Source organism: Ambystoma mexicanum, chromosome 5p (assembly GCF_040938575.1).
Source record: "Ambystoma mexicanum isolate Mex_15411 chromosome 5p, UKY_AmexF1_1, whole genome shotgun sequence".
Lineage (NCBI taxonomy): Eukaryota > Metazoa > Chordata > Amphibia > Caudata > Ambystomatidae > Ambystoma > Ambystoma mexicanum.
Genome location: NC_090930.1, coordinates 268,530,353 through 268,547,034, shown reverse-complemented (window position 1 = coordinate 268,547,034; position 16,682 = coordinate 268,530,353). Strand labels below are relative to the sequence as shown.

The 16,682-nt window shown below is 46.4% G+C and overlaps 1 protein-coding gene across 1 annotated transcript in view; it reads right to left on the bottom strand.

The window, feature by feature from the left end:
* Positions 1 to 16,682, bottom strand: part of CUL4B (cullin 4B) — a 1,392,627-nt gene that overhangs the window by 1,175,733 nt on the left and 200,212 nt on the right. The window contains exon 9 of the mRNA XM_069612678.1: positions 12,702 to 12,784. Within this exon, the coding sequence (XP_069468779.1) occupies positions 12,702 to 12,784 (83 nt within the window). The remainder of the gene's footprint in view (positions 1 to 12,701; positions 12,785 to 16,682) is intronic.

Below are 16,682 nucleotides of genomic sequence, written 5' to 3'. Positions count from 1 at the left end.
CCCGTGTCCTTTCTTCAGTCAGCACAACAAGGAAGTCAGGGATCGGGTTTTTGGCTGCAGACCCTGAAAACATCCTGCTGCAAACTCCTCTTCTCCAATGCGGTAATGTGTTGGCTTGGGTATTGCTTACCTTAAGCATTTTGTGATGCCTGTGAAGCGTGGGGGGTGATTCATGTGATTGGGAGTCCTCTCATCCAGTTCACCCAGGCCCAATTCTGTAATCCCTCTAACTCTAAAGTGAACTGTTTACTTGTTTTAAAGAGACTTCCTCAGGAACTCTGACTTTTCCTACATCTGTGCCTATTCGGACGCCACTAGAGCACTCGTGACCCCCTCCTGCCACTGAGACCACTCATGCTTCAAGAATAGGGAAAGGCTTAAGGTTTGGGCCTTTTGCACTGAAATATAACAAGTGTTAAAAATGTGCTTACTTTTTTTATTTATTTCTTTATTGGCATTTCGCATAACAGCAATTGCAACACATAACATACCCCGCCTCCCCCAACCCTCCCCAGGCGCATATGTATAGGCACAAGTTGCATCATGGCCAGGCGATCTTCAGGCGAACTACAAGAGTCTTATGGCGATCATTGAAGTGGATTAGCTTTCCATCCAGGCAACAAGCACAGAATTTCATAAATAACGCTCTCGGGCACTAGAACCCAGTTTCAGTATCTATGTGTCTCCCACTGTCTGTCTTACCGGGGTCTCCAAGCCATTGTACATGCCAATCCGTGGGCTGGATCCAGGTTTTGGGTGAGAGTCCTCCTGGGATGACGGCTATTGTGTGGCATCCTGCGGTGCAGGAGAATCAGCCTCACCACTCGGCTGCTTGAGGCGGTATAGTGTATATGCGTCTCACACCCGTCCGTCCCCCCCAGCCACACTTTTGCATTGCCCCCCACCTAGTCTCCATATCATTGCAGTACAGTATGCCCTTGGACCATTGGGCGCCAGTGGGACTTCCCTTCCTGCCCCACCCCATCACCACTCTCCGCTTCGCCAGAATCAAGAAGAGTCCTATCAACTTCCTGGTCATAATGGTCATCTTCACCACCGAGATCCTGCCATATAAATTAAGTGGGAGAGAGTTCCACCCAAGCATAGCCGATTTGGCCTATTCAAGTGCTTCCATATAATTACAGCGGTATACCACCCCTTCCTCCCTGGATATAGTGATTCGCAGGTAACGAGTGCTAGTTAAATCCCAGTGAAATCCCCACTTATGAATCTGGACTACTGCGCCCGTCAGCGGGAACATAACTGACTTACTAGTATTCACCCTGAGCCCCGACAGTTCCCCCAACTGCTGGACGTCCAGCATGACTGGGTCCAGATTGCCCTCGGGGTGGCAGATGAACAGGACCATACAGTCCGCGTACAACGAGATCACCACCCGATGAGTGTACAGTTGAATCCCCCTGTGTATATGCAGTTCTCTAACTCGTGCGGCCCACGGCTCTATCGCCAGGGCGGACAGGGAAGAGATAGTGGACATCCCTGGCGTGTCCTTCGCTCGAGTGGTATTAACTCCGTTGTGTGCCCATTCACCCTAGCTACCAGGTCTTTATATAGCAGCGAAAGCCCATCCTACGCAGGACTGAACAGGAACGGCCACTAGATGGAATCAAATGCCTTAGTGGCATCCAACAGAGCCTCAACCACTGTTTCATCTCTCAGCAGTGCCTCTATTAGGCCAAACATTCTCCTCAGCCCAAATGATGTCGACCTCCCAGGGATAAATCCCACCTGATCGGCTCTAACCATAGTTGGCAGCAGCGGTGCTAGTCTAGCTGCTAATATTTTGGCCATTATCTTATCAAGATTGATAAGCGAGATCGGGCAATACGAGGAGCAATACCCCGCTGGTTTCTAGGGTTTTAATAACAACCACCACTGTTTCTCTAACAGAGTCCGGGAGTCGCCTCTCGGTTACCGCCTGTTGGTAAACTTGCAGTAGATATGGTGCCAGTTTGTTAACATAACATTTATAAAATTCAGCGGTGAAGCCGTCCGGGCCAGGAGCCCTCCCGCCCGGTAATGACTTAATGGCCCTTACTACCTCCTCAAGCGTTAATGGTCTATTCAACCATTCCCGTTGTTCATCCGAGCACCAATACAATCCCACCTGATCCAGATATGCATCCATGTCTATCTGCGTGGCCTGTGATTGAGTTGAGTACAGGCATCTGTAGAATTTATAAAATGAATGAAGTATTAGCTCGACCTCAAACTGATCCACCCCTCTCATCAGTGATTACTGTTATTCTATTATCCTGCCCGCTCATCCGAGTGGCCCTGGCAAGGGACCGCCCTGGAGCCTGCCCCATCCCATAATGGCGGGGAGCAGTCTTACCCCACTGAAGTTTCGCCTCCCTCTGGACTAGGGCTAGGGCTTGAAATTCCTGCAGTCTCCTTATTTCCCCTTGTTGAAAGTTGGTTGGGATGGGGGTCACTTCCTGCAGGATACGCATCTCCTCTTTGTCTGCTAGTTCTTTCCTTATTTGTCTCATGATTCCCAGCTCTTTAGCTATACACTCCCCACTTATCACACACTTAAATCCCTCCCACAGGGTGTCCACCTAAGCAACAGACCCTTCATTATTCTCAAAGTATGCGTCTATAGCCTTCGATAACTCCTCCCTGAAAACTACATCTGTGAGTTCATCACTTCTAAACCTCCACTGAGGCCTCGCCTCCGCCCGCCCCTGCAGGCGGATGGTCAATAGAACGGGGGCATGATCTGAGAGAGTGCAAGCTAATATATCCACCCCCGTAGTCTGACCCAGGATCGTGTGGGAGATTAGGAAATAATCCAGTCGCGCAGCTGAATTAGGCGGAGCAGAATAGTGTATGAATTAGCTCACAGCTGGGTTTCTCACCCTCCATACATCCTCCATTCCCCATACCACCAGCATACCGCGAATTCTATCCGAGCTTCTACTATTCGAGCGCAATGCACTTTCCACCCGGTCACGAGCCTGATCTAACACAGAGTTGAAATACCCCCCGCCCACAGGATTTCCCCCTCCGGAATACCTCCCAATTGCCTCTCAAGCCACTCCAGAGACTCCATCGTATCTTGGTTGGGCCCATAGTAACATATTAGTGTGTATAATTTTCCTTGAATAATCCCCTGCACCATCAATGCTCTGCCCTCCAGATCCTTCAGAACCTTGATCTGCCGGAACCCCACCGAACTATGTACCAGGATGCACACCCCCCTGGAGTAGGAGGAGAAAGAGGAAAAATACCTATGGCACCCCCAGCTTTTACCAAATTTGGACTCAGTTTCCACCGTAAGGTGAGTCTCCTGGAGAAAGGCCACTCCCACCCAATGGCGTCAAAGGTATTCTAAGACTTTCATCGACCCCCATCGCCGTGGAGCGGGCAGGAGCCCCCCCACCACCGTCCAGGACTTCGACCAGGACCCGACCGAAAACCTTCAGATCATATGTCGGCGTTGATCCCCTCATAGGATCAAAAGCAGATCCCACCTGCATCTGCCCAATCTGCCCCCCCTGGGCACCCTACCTCAACAAAGGAGCCCCTGCAGCCTCTACAGCCCCAAGGTCCGCTCTCGCCGACTTTTCCAAAAACAAAATGTCGGGCGCGTTGTGGCCTGAAAGCGAGGCTGGGCGTCCCACATTCCTAAGCAACGTTGTCTAGGCTGCATTTAAGCCTAAACATCCACCGGCAGGCGGAAGCCGGCGGCCACCTAAGGCCAAAATAAGGCTGCTTGCCCCGTTTGCCCCCGTTCGCACCGGATGCACGCTGATCAGCCCCTGAATCTCATCATATAGGCTACGTTGAACACTCCTTACTAGAGGAACAGCTCTATGCTCTGGACGTGGATGATCAACATTATACCGGACCGCAAATTACGTGAGTACAGTCACTGGCTGCTCATTTGCGATGCAATGCTATGCACTCTGCATTAGTGCCTTTCCTGCTCCCATTACAGATTTCTAATCTAGGTGACATCATGTCATGTACTTACATAGTCGCCCTTATCTGAACTACTGCCCTGAGTCATTACTCGTATGCTGCACATGTACTTACCTAGTCGGCCATATTTGAGTAATTGCCTTTGAGTCACCGATTGCCTGCACATGTACTTACCTAGTCGGCCATATTTGAGTAACTGCCTCCAAGTCATTGATTGCCTGCACACGTACCGGTTACTAATGTGGTATTCCAGACATGTCACCACTATACAACTATGTATCTACCAGCCATTTACACAACCCTACTGAGGACCATCCTACACTTACTCATCATGCCAGATGTTAACGTACCTAACTCCTTGCCACCCTTGACGTCTGCAGTACACTTGAACGATAACTCTCCTGACCAATATTTATGTCCTAGCTATGAGCCCCTTGAGACAGCCACCGCGATATCTCACCCATGTGATACACCTAGCAGAAACCTTGGACTCCGTGCAAGACTATCTAAACTGCATGAACCCCTCCGCAGATCTCTGCCCTATACCAACATTAAAACAAACCTCAAGCAGGTCTGTAAACCTCGCCATACTAGACGACCTTCACAACCTAATTCCTATATTTGCCTAAGTCAGAACAATAAGTCAAAGACACCCAATATGTCCACTATTCTACCCCCTCAAGCCACAGAGGTCACTAAGACCCCAACTATTGTTGGAGCACTCCTTAACGTGAGATTGCTTGTCGCCCATGCCCTGGACATTGCCGACATAATTACAGAAGGCAACCTTGACTTTCTCGCTATCACAGAGACCCGGCTACACAATACAGCAGGACCCTCGCTCATGCTAGCTATCCCTGATGGCTACACGATAGTTAGACACGACCGAGAAGGTGCTAGAGGTGGCGGCATCGCTATAATCTCTAAAACGAGCCTTTCACTCAGATTAGTACCCACCCAATTGATTCAATCTTGTGAGACCCTATCTGCCAAACTTCAACTAAATAATAATCAAACACTTATCATTCACCTTTTATATAGACCCCCTGGCCCTCTAGGCACCTTTGAAGAGGATCTCCATAACTTACTCACAAATAACCTTAAACCTCGTTCTCAATCAATCCTTCTTGGGGACTTTAATTTAGGTTTCCATGACACCACAGATACCAACGCTATATTGGTAGCCAACACTATTCACGCACTTGGCCTAACTCAAAGAGTTGACAAGCATACGCACCTGAAGGGAAGAACACTTGATTGGCTAGCTGACTGCAACTGCACAGCCACTATCTGATCTATAATGCCCTTACCTTGGACAGACCATTCCCTGGTGTTCTTTAACCTAGCTACTGCCAGACCTAACCCTACGGCCCTCCCACTAGCGCCACCTTGCTTAACCAGAAATAAAAAATGTATCTCTGTAGAGAAAGTGATCCCAGCTATATTACCGACCCTTAACGCTCTATCGGCTAATCTAAACCCTAGCATCCTAGTGCAAGAATTTAATACGATCATGCTCACTACCCTAGATAAAGTGGCTCCTCTCAAACTTAGGCCAAGCCAACCGAAAGCTCATCTAAACAAATGGTTTACTCCACAGCTAAGAGATTTACGCATTCTGAAAAGAGCGCGAAACCACCGGAGGCTCTGCCCATCAGTCGATAAAGCTAAACTATCCACTCTCTCCTCACTTTACAAAAAAGAAGTGTGCCAGGCAAAATGTAACTCATATGATGACCGTATAGCTAAATCTAACTCCAGCATGAGAAAGCTTTTTTCCATTCTAAAGGAACTCGAGTCTCCCATCGCCATTCAGGACACCTGTACCAAGGACAAACATTGGTGCACGGATATCCAGCAAGCCTTAGCAAATAAAATTATCACACTCCAAAATAAAATCCAGCAAAAAAAAGAAGTACTCAAAATTCAGGATTTGCCTAAAATGCTTCACACCAATAACCCACTGGCGCACAGCAATACCTTCCACTTCTCCAAAATGACCACCTTGGAAGTAGAAAAAGTTATCCTGTCGCTTAAACCATCAAATTGTAAAGGTGACATTTGCCCGGCACAGTTAATAAAAGACACTGCCAGAGAACTATCTCCCTTTATCACTAAATGTATTAATGCCTCCGTCGCCTCAGGCACCATCCCTGCCAACCTTAAACAGTCCTGGGTACTCCCCCTACTTAAAAAACAGACATTAGATCCCCTCATCCCTACTAATTACCGCCCTATTAATACGGTACGGTTTCTTAAGATTCTGGACAAAGCCGCATACAACCAAATTCAAAAGCACCTAGAATTACATAACCTATTAGGAGAAAGACAATCGGGCTTCCGTCCCCTACATGGAACTGAAACTGCCCTCATTGACTTGAAATCTCAAATTGATGAGCTGAGAGACAAAGGGAGAACAGTACTCCTACTATTCCTGGACCTCTCAGCTGCCTTTGATCTGGTGGATCACAAAGTCCTCTGCAGTCACCTGGATTCCACCGCCCATTTCTCCTCAGAAGCCATTGGATGGATCAAGTCATTCTTGAGCGAGAGAACGATGAGTCTTCTCCCCCTCCGCAGCGGCAGATCCCACCCCTATCTTATGTGGTGTTCCCCAGGGCTCTTGTGTATCCCCAACTCTATACAATATCTTCACCAAGCCCCTGTTTGATGATCTGGACCATCTTGGTATCACCTACACTAACTATGCAGATGATACACAGATCCTCCTCCCGCTTTTTGGGAATCATGCTAAAGACACGGAAATGGTGAACAAGGTATACCTTATCATCCAGGCATGGACGGCCTCACGGCCTTTGTCTAAACGATAAAACAAGAGTTGATTATCCTGGGTACCCAAGCCAATATCAAAAAACTAGGACAGGAATTCTCTTCATTCAATATAGATGGGAACATCATCCAAGTATCCAAGGATGTAAAAACCCTGGGATTCTATCTTGATTCTACCCTATCACTTGATAAACAGCTAAAATACCTTGCCTCCTCCACGGCCTACACGTGCAAACTGATAAGAGCCGGTAAACCGTTGCTTTCCAATAAGAGTTGCCTAATCCTGGTCTGAGCCTTAATTCTCTCCAGAATGGATTATTGTAATGCTCTATACTCTGGAGCTAATAAAAAAATAACCCACAGACTACAAACATTACAAAATAATGCCCTGAGAGCAGCACTAGGCATTAATAAAAGATCCCACATCTCTTCCGCCAGACGCCATCACAACTGCCTGACCACGGAGAACAAAATAAAACTCAAGATGCTATCCCTGACCCACAAAGCCCTTAATAACTCTGCCCCTAGTTACCTGACTGAAAAATTCCACAGGAGAACATCTCTTAGACCAACCAGAGTTGTCAATTCTAATTGCTTGACAATACCGAACTTTAGACTCACTACTATTGGAGGAAATAGCTTCCCGGTAAAGGCTGTTAAAACTTGGAACTCACTACCTTAGACCTTAGAGCGGACCTGCCTTACCTTTGTTTCAGGAAAAAAAGTAATTCAACTCCTTACCTCGACTGACCTCAGTTGACCGGTGTTACCTACCTCCTACTGGTATTAATCACTAGACCTTCACTCTATACAGCTGTAATTCTGATTGACCTACTTGAACCTGTATATTTTGTAATTATTTGTGTGACCTTATTGTATTTTCTAATGTACATTTTGCTATGATGTAACCTTGTAAGTTTCGCATTTTCTTGCCACTGCGCCCTGCTACCCCTGGGTCTGGCGCACACAAAAAGTGAATAAAACAAACAAACTCAGCATTTAGGGGGGCTATTAAGGCCCCTGACATTCCAGGTCATGAAGTTAAGTGTTGCCATTAGTAGATAAGCCAATATGAATGCCCGGGCCACCACACCTGACCATTTATCCGTACCTTCCGCACCACTGTGTTCCCACCCCCCTCCCCTACCAACAAACCCCCAACTTGTCGGTGTTTGGACCTCTCGACTTATAGAAAACGGACACCCACCCACGCCGGGTACCCCAACTGTCCGGCTCCCCATGTATCCACAACACACTAACAATTAGCTTTCGCTCGAGGGGTGGCTACACCCCCCCGACCCTCCAGCGCACCACTCACTACTCCGTCTCCTGACTTAACATATGAACCAGAGTGTGTCATGAGGTCACGTTGCTTTGGTTCCAAGCACGTTTGGCAGTGAATCAAACATTCTCCCGTTGTCTGGAGACCCCTGGTAGCATGTCAAGGAAGAAGGTAGCCTTTTCCGGGGATTGGAAAAAGAATGACCGGCCATCGTGCTCAACCCGCAGCCTAGCTGGAAATAACATGGCGTATTTTATGTTTGTTTCGCGCAGCTGCTTCTTCACATCCAACAATGTCCTCCTAGTCGCCTGGACCTTGTCCGAGAAGTCTGGGAAGAGTTTAATCGCATCTCCCATGTAGGTGACCGTCCCCTTCTCCCTCGCTTTCCGAAGCGCCGTGTTCCAGTTCAATAAACGGGCAATCAGTGGCCGGGGAGATGCCCCTGGGACCGGCCTGCTACCGCTCTGAATTCTGTGAGCCCTCTCCACCACACAGCGGGGAGAACCCTTCAGGAACCAGCGCCTCCCACAGGATTTCTTCAACCAGGGTTTCCAGGCTCCTCTGGGCCGCCGGCTCTGCCAGGCCCACTATCCTAATGTTATTCCTTCTCGACCTTGATTCAAAGTCTTCCTGCTTCTCCTTGAGTTCTTTCAGGGCCTTTCGTACCCCAGCCATTTCCCCGGAGACTAAAGCAGTGAGATCCTCAACTCCAGATATGTGGCCCTCCGCTTCATGCAGCCGCTCTCCAGGTTTGTCCAATCGGACCTGCATGAGGTCCACCTTGCAGCTCAGCGTGTCTAACGTCCCGTCCAAGGACTGGATACCCGTCTGCAGCTGCGTGAACATAGCTTTAATGTCTGGAAATGCCGCCGCCGGGTCCCCCTCCTGGGGTAACCGCTTCCGATGCATCGGCAAGCATTCCTCCACTTTTGGCCTGCACGGAGGTCTCAAAGTGTAATTTCGACTGCTGCTTGCCCCCCCCCCCCCCCCTTACCAGATTTTGACATGTCGTACGATCAGGGCCAACCCAAATCCTTTTGCCTTTGAGATTTATGTCCGGCACTAGGCTCTCCCCCTATGTCGTCCTCCATCACCTCGCTGGAGCTAAGGTTGCAGCCAGGCCCCCTTTTCCCACGTCGATGGTCCAGTGACCACAGCAGAGGACGAACCAGCAGCCTAGCTGGTCCTGTTCCACCCCCCCTCCAGGGGGGAGTGGGGGGGGGGGTGGATGCGTTCTCTCGTTTCAATCAGTGGCTGGACACTTCAGGAGAGGCCGGAGAGACCACCACGAAGCAGCGCGCCAGGATGGGACCCCGCTGGGATGCAATGACCGTCTTTCAGGCCCTGGGCATTTGCACTCCCTCTCGCTGCTGAAAGCTCGCATGCAGTGTGGTCTTTACTGAAATTCGCTACTTCCTTCCTGCCCCTGGCCTCCGCCTCACCAGTTCAATGCTCCTAAGCTTGTCTCCGGCACCACCGGTGTTCGGCTGCCCTCCAGTGATAAGCCAGGAACCTGTGCGTTTTTGGAGATGCTGCACCGCTGCCGCTCGTGGTCGTCCCCACCCCCAAGGTGGATATGCCCTGTTGGATCGGGGGGGGGGGGTGGGGGGGGAGCTTGTCCATCAGGGTTTGATCAAGGCCAGGGCCCCGCAGTAGCTCCCTCTGGCCTCTGCTTCCACCCTCTCAGTAGTTTGCCTTCCAGCCAGTTCCCAGGTCAGTGGACCTTGCAGTGATTGTTGTGTGTTGTCACAGCATGGCTCCTAAACGTTACCTCCTGTTGGCCCAGCACAAATCAGTGCTGCTCCTGGGCACACGGTCGCCTCCTCTTCCCCAGTGCCCGCATCTGTCAGGTCCCAGCGGACTCCAGGGACCAGACTCAGGTCATGACCGGAGCGTTCACAGGCTACTGCCAATGCACCGTGGTGCCTCAGCTCCCCCTCAGTCCAACCCCGGGGGGCCGTGTCCCCACCCGGGAATTCCACTCAGCAGTTCTTCCTCTTATTATAGCACCGCCTGATATGTTGGTGTTGCTGCGTCTCCGGTCCGGGTACCCTCCATCCCCACCAGCCGTGAAGCTGCAGCAGGAGCTCAGGGACTTACTTCTCATGCAGACGCTCCGGTACGACGTCAACACTGGAGCATCCCACTGCCCCCCGCTGCCAGGGCACAGGATACCGTGGCAACCTCGACCAGGCACACCCCCGCGGCCTTGTATCCCACTCCCGCAGAGAGATCTTATGGACGCCACCACCGGGTGGGCCACCGTTTAGTAGTCGGATCGTCCCCTCCCGCCGCATACCAACTATGAATATAGGTGCAGATCGCTCAGGCTCCAGTCCGGCCCTTCATTTCCAGGCGTCACTGCGTCGGCATCCAGCTTCTTGTGCGCTCCAGCGCCTCGCTCTCCACGGGCTGCTCCTCTCCCAACACCACGCCGATAACGTAGCCCACAGCAGCCAAGTAACTCGCCAATTTAGTCGGGATGCCAACTCCGATTCCGGCCAAAAACGCTACAGTCGAAGCACACCACTGCCAGGAGCTTCTGCAAGCAACATGGTCACCGGATCCGGTCAGGTAACTGCCAGATTTACACTGGTGCTGGAGAGCTTCACAGACCTATGGCCATCTTGGACGGGCTCTCTAGGGCCCCTTGACCACCCCCCCCATCAAAAAAAATAAAGAAAAGTTACTTACTTCTGACAGAGTTGGTTGGTAACTGTCTCCCTGAAATATAAGCAGTTACCAAAGTTCTTACTTTGAATGTGTTTTGCCATTCTTAAAAGTATACATCGGTTTATTTTACTCAACTGTGAATTGACTTCACTTAACTAGTTCTTCCAGAATATAAGTATATATGTTTACCAACTGGATCTTGGATCCCCTGGCCGGCTGTATAGCCTGTCTAGAATAAGTCAGCTTTGTGTTTCACCTACCTTGAATAGCTGTGTGCCTTTCAAAATATGTGTACAGTGCTTTACTTAATTTGGCTTAGTCTGTGTTCCACTGATCTGAAAAGCAACTGTAATAGTTGATTACAACATTAGATCATGCTCAGCTTACATAACTGAGGGTTATCCTGAATGTAATTATAGGTTTATACTGTTCCATGAATTTCTGTTCCACTATTCAGAAAAGTATGCTGGTAACAGGGTTGGTTTACTATGGGATTTTTTAACTGAGTGTCACGGCATAACTGACATGGTCTACTACCCTTGAATTACAGTAAGTAATCTAAATTTAACTGGTGCTTTTATTCCCTCGGAATACATGTGTTCTATTCTAAAATGTGTATGATTAGGTCTGACTTGCAAAGAAATACTGTTAGTTATTCTGAACAAAGTCTAAGCCTTGTTATGTGTACCTTCAGCATTGTGTGTGAAAAATGCTGAATATTTACCTTGGGCTATTTGTATTTATAATAAACCTTTTTTTCTTATAATACTTCTGAGCGGAAGTGTTTCTTTTGAACCATGTGTATGCTACAAGTTTTGTGCTTTCCTACAGCCCTCTCTCCCTCCTAAGATAAGCCTGGCTGGCTGGTCTATGCTACCAAATACTGGAGTTTTATACGGTTTCAGTTGTGTGGTTTTGTCAAGACCTTAGTTGTACTTCAGAAAAACTGTCCTAACAGATATGTCCTTTGTGTATTGGTTATGTGTATTTACCTACCTTGTGTTTATAAAATAAATGTATATTTTATTATAACTTCCAGTGTGTAAGAGTTTCTTTGGGCAAATGCATTGACTAGGTTCATTGTGCTTACATAAAGCTCACATCCTCCCCATAAAATAGGCCCGGCTGCTCTGCCATTCTACCAATCCTTTGGGTAGTACAGACTTGTGATAGGAGATGGGGACCTGTATACCAAGGAATAGTTTCATAGATTCTTCCCTCCAAGTGGACCTTAGGAAAACTCCCTTAACAGTGGGGGAGGAAGAATAAACCTGCATACGTGGGATTGGTGAAGGATCTTGTACTGTGCAATGATGAGAATAATATAGGACCCTAGTAGACCCACAAAAGGCAAGCTCCATTAGATATCTGTGGGGACTGTGGCTCTACATGTCTGGTAAAACAGGGAAAGCAGACTCTGAATGGGTGAGCAAGGGGAGAAGTATCTAGGGGAGTAACTAACAGTCGGGCAGCCAAATTGATGCAGAATTTATGCCAGAAAAAGGAAAGTAATTTACACAACCGCATAGCACAAGTAGGATCACGACCTAATAAAAGTATGACCAATATGTATGCTGCATGCGGAAGGGGATCATGGCATATCAGGGGGAAGGAGAAGAAATACTGGAAGATGTATTTTTTGAAATAGATGTGTAGGAAATATTGTAATAGATCGGTGGGAAGGAAGCAAAATGCTGATTTAGTCATTGAGCAATCTGCCTCAAAACCATATTTTATGCCTAATGTAGAAATGGTATGTATTGTGTTACAATGAAAACTAAAAACATTACATATAAGCAGTTAACCGCCAGTTTCAAAATACATCGAAAATGGAAAGTGTGTACATCAAGTGCAAAATCTTTCTGTTTTAAGTGCAGCCAACATTATGCTCTGTACAAATTGCAAATCGCCAGTTAAATGTAGTTAAAAGACCAAACATGTTCTCTGAGGCATTCTTCGAATATTTTAAACCTAATATTGTAAATGTATGTTTTGATTAAAAACTTACTGTGTACTTTGATCTAAATAGGTGATAACCCTGTCAGCTTCTTCTTCCAATCGCTTGTTAACGTGATGAAGATACTCTGGAACCTGTACAAAATAAATGGGCTGACAATGAAACAATTGAAGCATCACAGAACAGCTAAATACTTTTGAGGCATTCTGTATTTTGAAAACATTCTATATTTCATCAAATGTAGTTATGTGGCTTATTGAACAGTTACTGTGCAGGATGCTTACTACGGAGGCATGTGTCGAGGTTTTGCAGAACTGCCCCACCAAACCAAGTATAAAGCCCTAGAATCATCATTTGGAGTGTTTTATTCAACTATGTAAGGGCCCCTTTATTATGAACAGCGAACCGAGCAAGTCCCTCTTTGCCCGGAACTCTCCTGCCTGCTCCTGCTGAGCTCTTCGTTGGATAAACTACGAATTTGCAAGTTAGCCTTCTCTGGGCTTAACCTACACAAACAACTCTTAAACCATGCTTCCATCCCTACGTGGCTACAAAATCAGCTGAGCGTGCGCACACCGATCAAGTCCCTCTTTGCCTCGGCATTGCGGCAGAGACTTTCTCTTTCGAACTTGAGGCGCGCTGAAACTTTTTTGTTGCCTTTATGTGTTGAACACTAAAAACTGGCATGCCAAAGGGCCTATTGCCAGAAAAGCAAACGACGGCCATAAGAGTGGTCGTCGTTAACACGCGCAAATGCTTCTTGAGCCATACTTCTACTCCAAAGCTTGCTCGGAAATCTAATGTGATGAACGTCGAAGTCACCGCTCAGATGAAAATCTGCACTCAGCGACGGTCATCAGAGACTTTCACCGACTAGAGATCCGAAAGGCGGTTGACGCATATATGAGCAGTCAAGCCTCAGTTCCCTTGTAATGTAACGCTGATAAAATACAACACTCATTCTACTAGCAATTCAACCTGCCCTCTTCCCACAGGGAACATGAGGAAAGTCTTTGCCTACAGTTGCTGCAGCTAGAGACTCAGTGCCGGCGCTTAATAGTGAGCAATGCTTGAGGATCAAAAGCGTAAATAACCTACCTGCTTTAGTCACCAATCCTCAGACGTCTTCTACTCAATCTGACAGCATTAACCCTATGATAACTAATAATCAACATGCACTTTTGGCACAAGTAGCTCCTGAAATTATTCACTTAATACAATCAGTCATAGATGCCAATTCTAAGATGTGAAAGTCCTCTGCTAGCCCAGATTTGCCTACTAAATCTGCAAAAGATGATAAGTATGGCATCTTGTAACAAAAAGCTCCCAGCAAATTTCTCACTTGTATCAACATGTAATCCATGCCCGGCAGTCCAATATGAATTGAACAGACGGTCTATTTTGGCTATCTTTTCAGATATCCCCTTGCTGGAAGACGTTAATTCCACTGATCTTGTTTTAGTGGAATTCCCATCCAAAACAAAATTTACAATCAGTACGGATCTGGATGAATTCTAGAGTAATTCAAAACACCACATGGTTGGTGAAAAAGGATCTCCCAATGTTAGGTTTTGCACTCAGCACCGAATCCGTGAAAGAGGGTGAGCTTGTGTCGAAACCTCAATATCAAACTAGTAAGATCAGCGCTAAATGCTCAACATCACAGACAAGTGCAAGGATGTGTCATCCAAGATAATGCACGTGTGAATCAATCCCTTATTCAAATTACCTAGAATATACCACGAAGGATCAAAACAACTCTATCCTTAGTTGGAATACTAGAGGTTTCACCCATTTGATAAATAACAATGAATAACAATAAATAACAATGACAGCTCTCTGACTCACCATAGTATCCTCTTAATGCAAGAAACTTGGTTGACGACAGTTCCTGTTTGGGATAACTATGATCTGTTTTTGATTCCAGCTGTTAGATCAAATTTAAGTAGACCAAAATCAGGGCTGCTTATAGCTGTGAAAGTAGAACAAGGCACTATAGCCCAAGAATGGGCCTCGCCGAATGAGTTTATGCAGCTGGTAAAAGTTAAGATCCATAATATTACCTATGGATTGTTCAATGAGTATTGGAACCCTGTAGGCATATCTGATGGACGCTTCTTAAAATATTTGAGTGAATTACTAAATTTGATATCTATGGACGCCTCCACCTCCCAAACAATCGCGGGAGATTTCAATCTTAATTGTACAATTGAGAACCCTCCCAATCATAATTATATATTGGCAAAATGGCTCTCTTTTGTGGCACATCACAATTTAGTTAAACTAAATGGAGCGTTTCCATCAGATATCCCTCCTCGCCCAACATGGCATAGAGGAGCCAGTTCCTCCATCATTGATTTCATATATGCAAACACACAAATGTTTGACTGTATAACTGATTTCTAGGTCTCTGAAAATAACGACAGTGATGACAATCAATTAATAGTTCAATGGCCGAGATCTAAGACTGAATCAATTGAGAACATGAACCATTTTCACAAATGTTTAATGGCAAATGTCAGGGGAAATCGCCTATGATGGTCAGCCCATTCATTAATCCAACTCAACGATCATATGGCTCTCCAACTTTGTAAGTTTAAAATGGATTCTTTGGAGCAGGTACCAGTTTATTCAGACATGTTACAAAATTTTCAGTGCCCAAAGACGTGCCAAACCTCAAATAGTCATTCAATATCTCGACCCAGCCTGCACGTGTTTGATGGAGATATCAAAGCGAAGAAAGCTGATTTTTGTCTGCAAAAACGAGAAGCTCTCAAAGTACCTATCGAGGAGAACCTCGACTGTGGCGGAAATAAAGACCAAATATAAAAACTGGCTAAAAGCTACATGAGCCAAGAGATATCAGAATGATGGAGAAACTATGCTATCATCCATACAATCCAAAAACATTGCGGGCACTTGGTCACTATTGAATTAGGCAGTGCATAATCCACAGTCGGTTGCCCAGGCCAATAATGTCACCGAGCAGAATTGGATCATGCACTTCTCACACCTTTATGCCACCCCTCCAAATAATCCTATGGATGTGGGCCAGGGTCTCAAGCAGTTCCATCTAAAATTTGATTTAGATGACATTTGCTATTATACAAAGAAAATCAGCAAGTCGGGAGCTTGCGGCCCGGATGGTCTCTCGAACCAAATCTTCAAGAAGCATCCCGAGCTTTGGGCCAACATTTTATTCAATATATTTTCATTAATTAACATCACTCAAAATGTACCAATAACATGGAAAAATCCGATAATAGTCCCCATTTATAGAAAGGGGTACCAAACTTTACCCACAAGCCACAGGCCCATCGCTCTGCTTGATGCCCCAGGCAAAATCTTCACCAGAATAATGTTGAAAGATTTCAATGAATGGACCATACAAAATCCTCTTGGAGACCCTTTTCAAACAGGCTTTGTTGCAGGATTGGGAACTAGTCCCAATCTTTTTGTTTTGAACATGTTAAAATCAAAATATACAGCCAAAAATCAATTGCTGTATTTAGCATATGTAGATTTTCGATCTGCTTTCAACTATTGATCGATCAATCTTACACAATAAACTTATCCGGAATAATTGTCCTTCGTCAATATTATCTCTAATAATGAGGATTCATTCTAACACAACCATGCAAGTGAGGGTGACTTTGGGAGGTAAATTTTCATCGATGTTTCATACGTACCGAGGATTAAAACAGGGATGCATTTTGGCATCATCTAGATTGAATTTCTTTCTATTAGATCTGGGTGACTCTCTGCTGTCTTTTCAATCAGACTCTCCAAAATTGGGAAGTCATCAGTGATTTGTTGTATGCAGACGACCTCATTCTCATGTCCCAAACACCTACCAGTCTGCAATCCTTACTCAATGAACAGGACTCGTATGTTTCATCCAATAATTTAACGATCAATTTGCAAAAAACTCAAATAATGGTCTGCTGACCACATGTTAAAACCAAAGCTAAAGCCTGTCAGTGGTAACTACAGAAAGAAACTATTAAGAGTACAGCAATACAAAGACTTGGG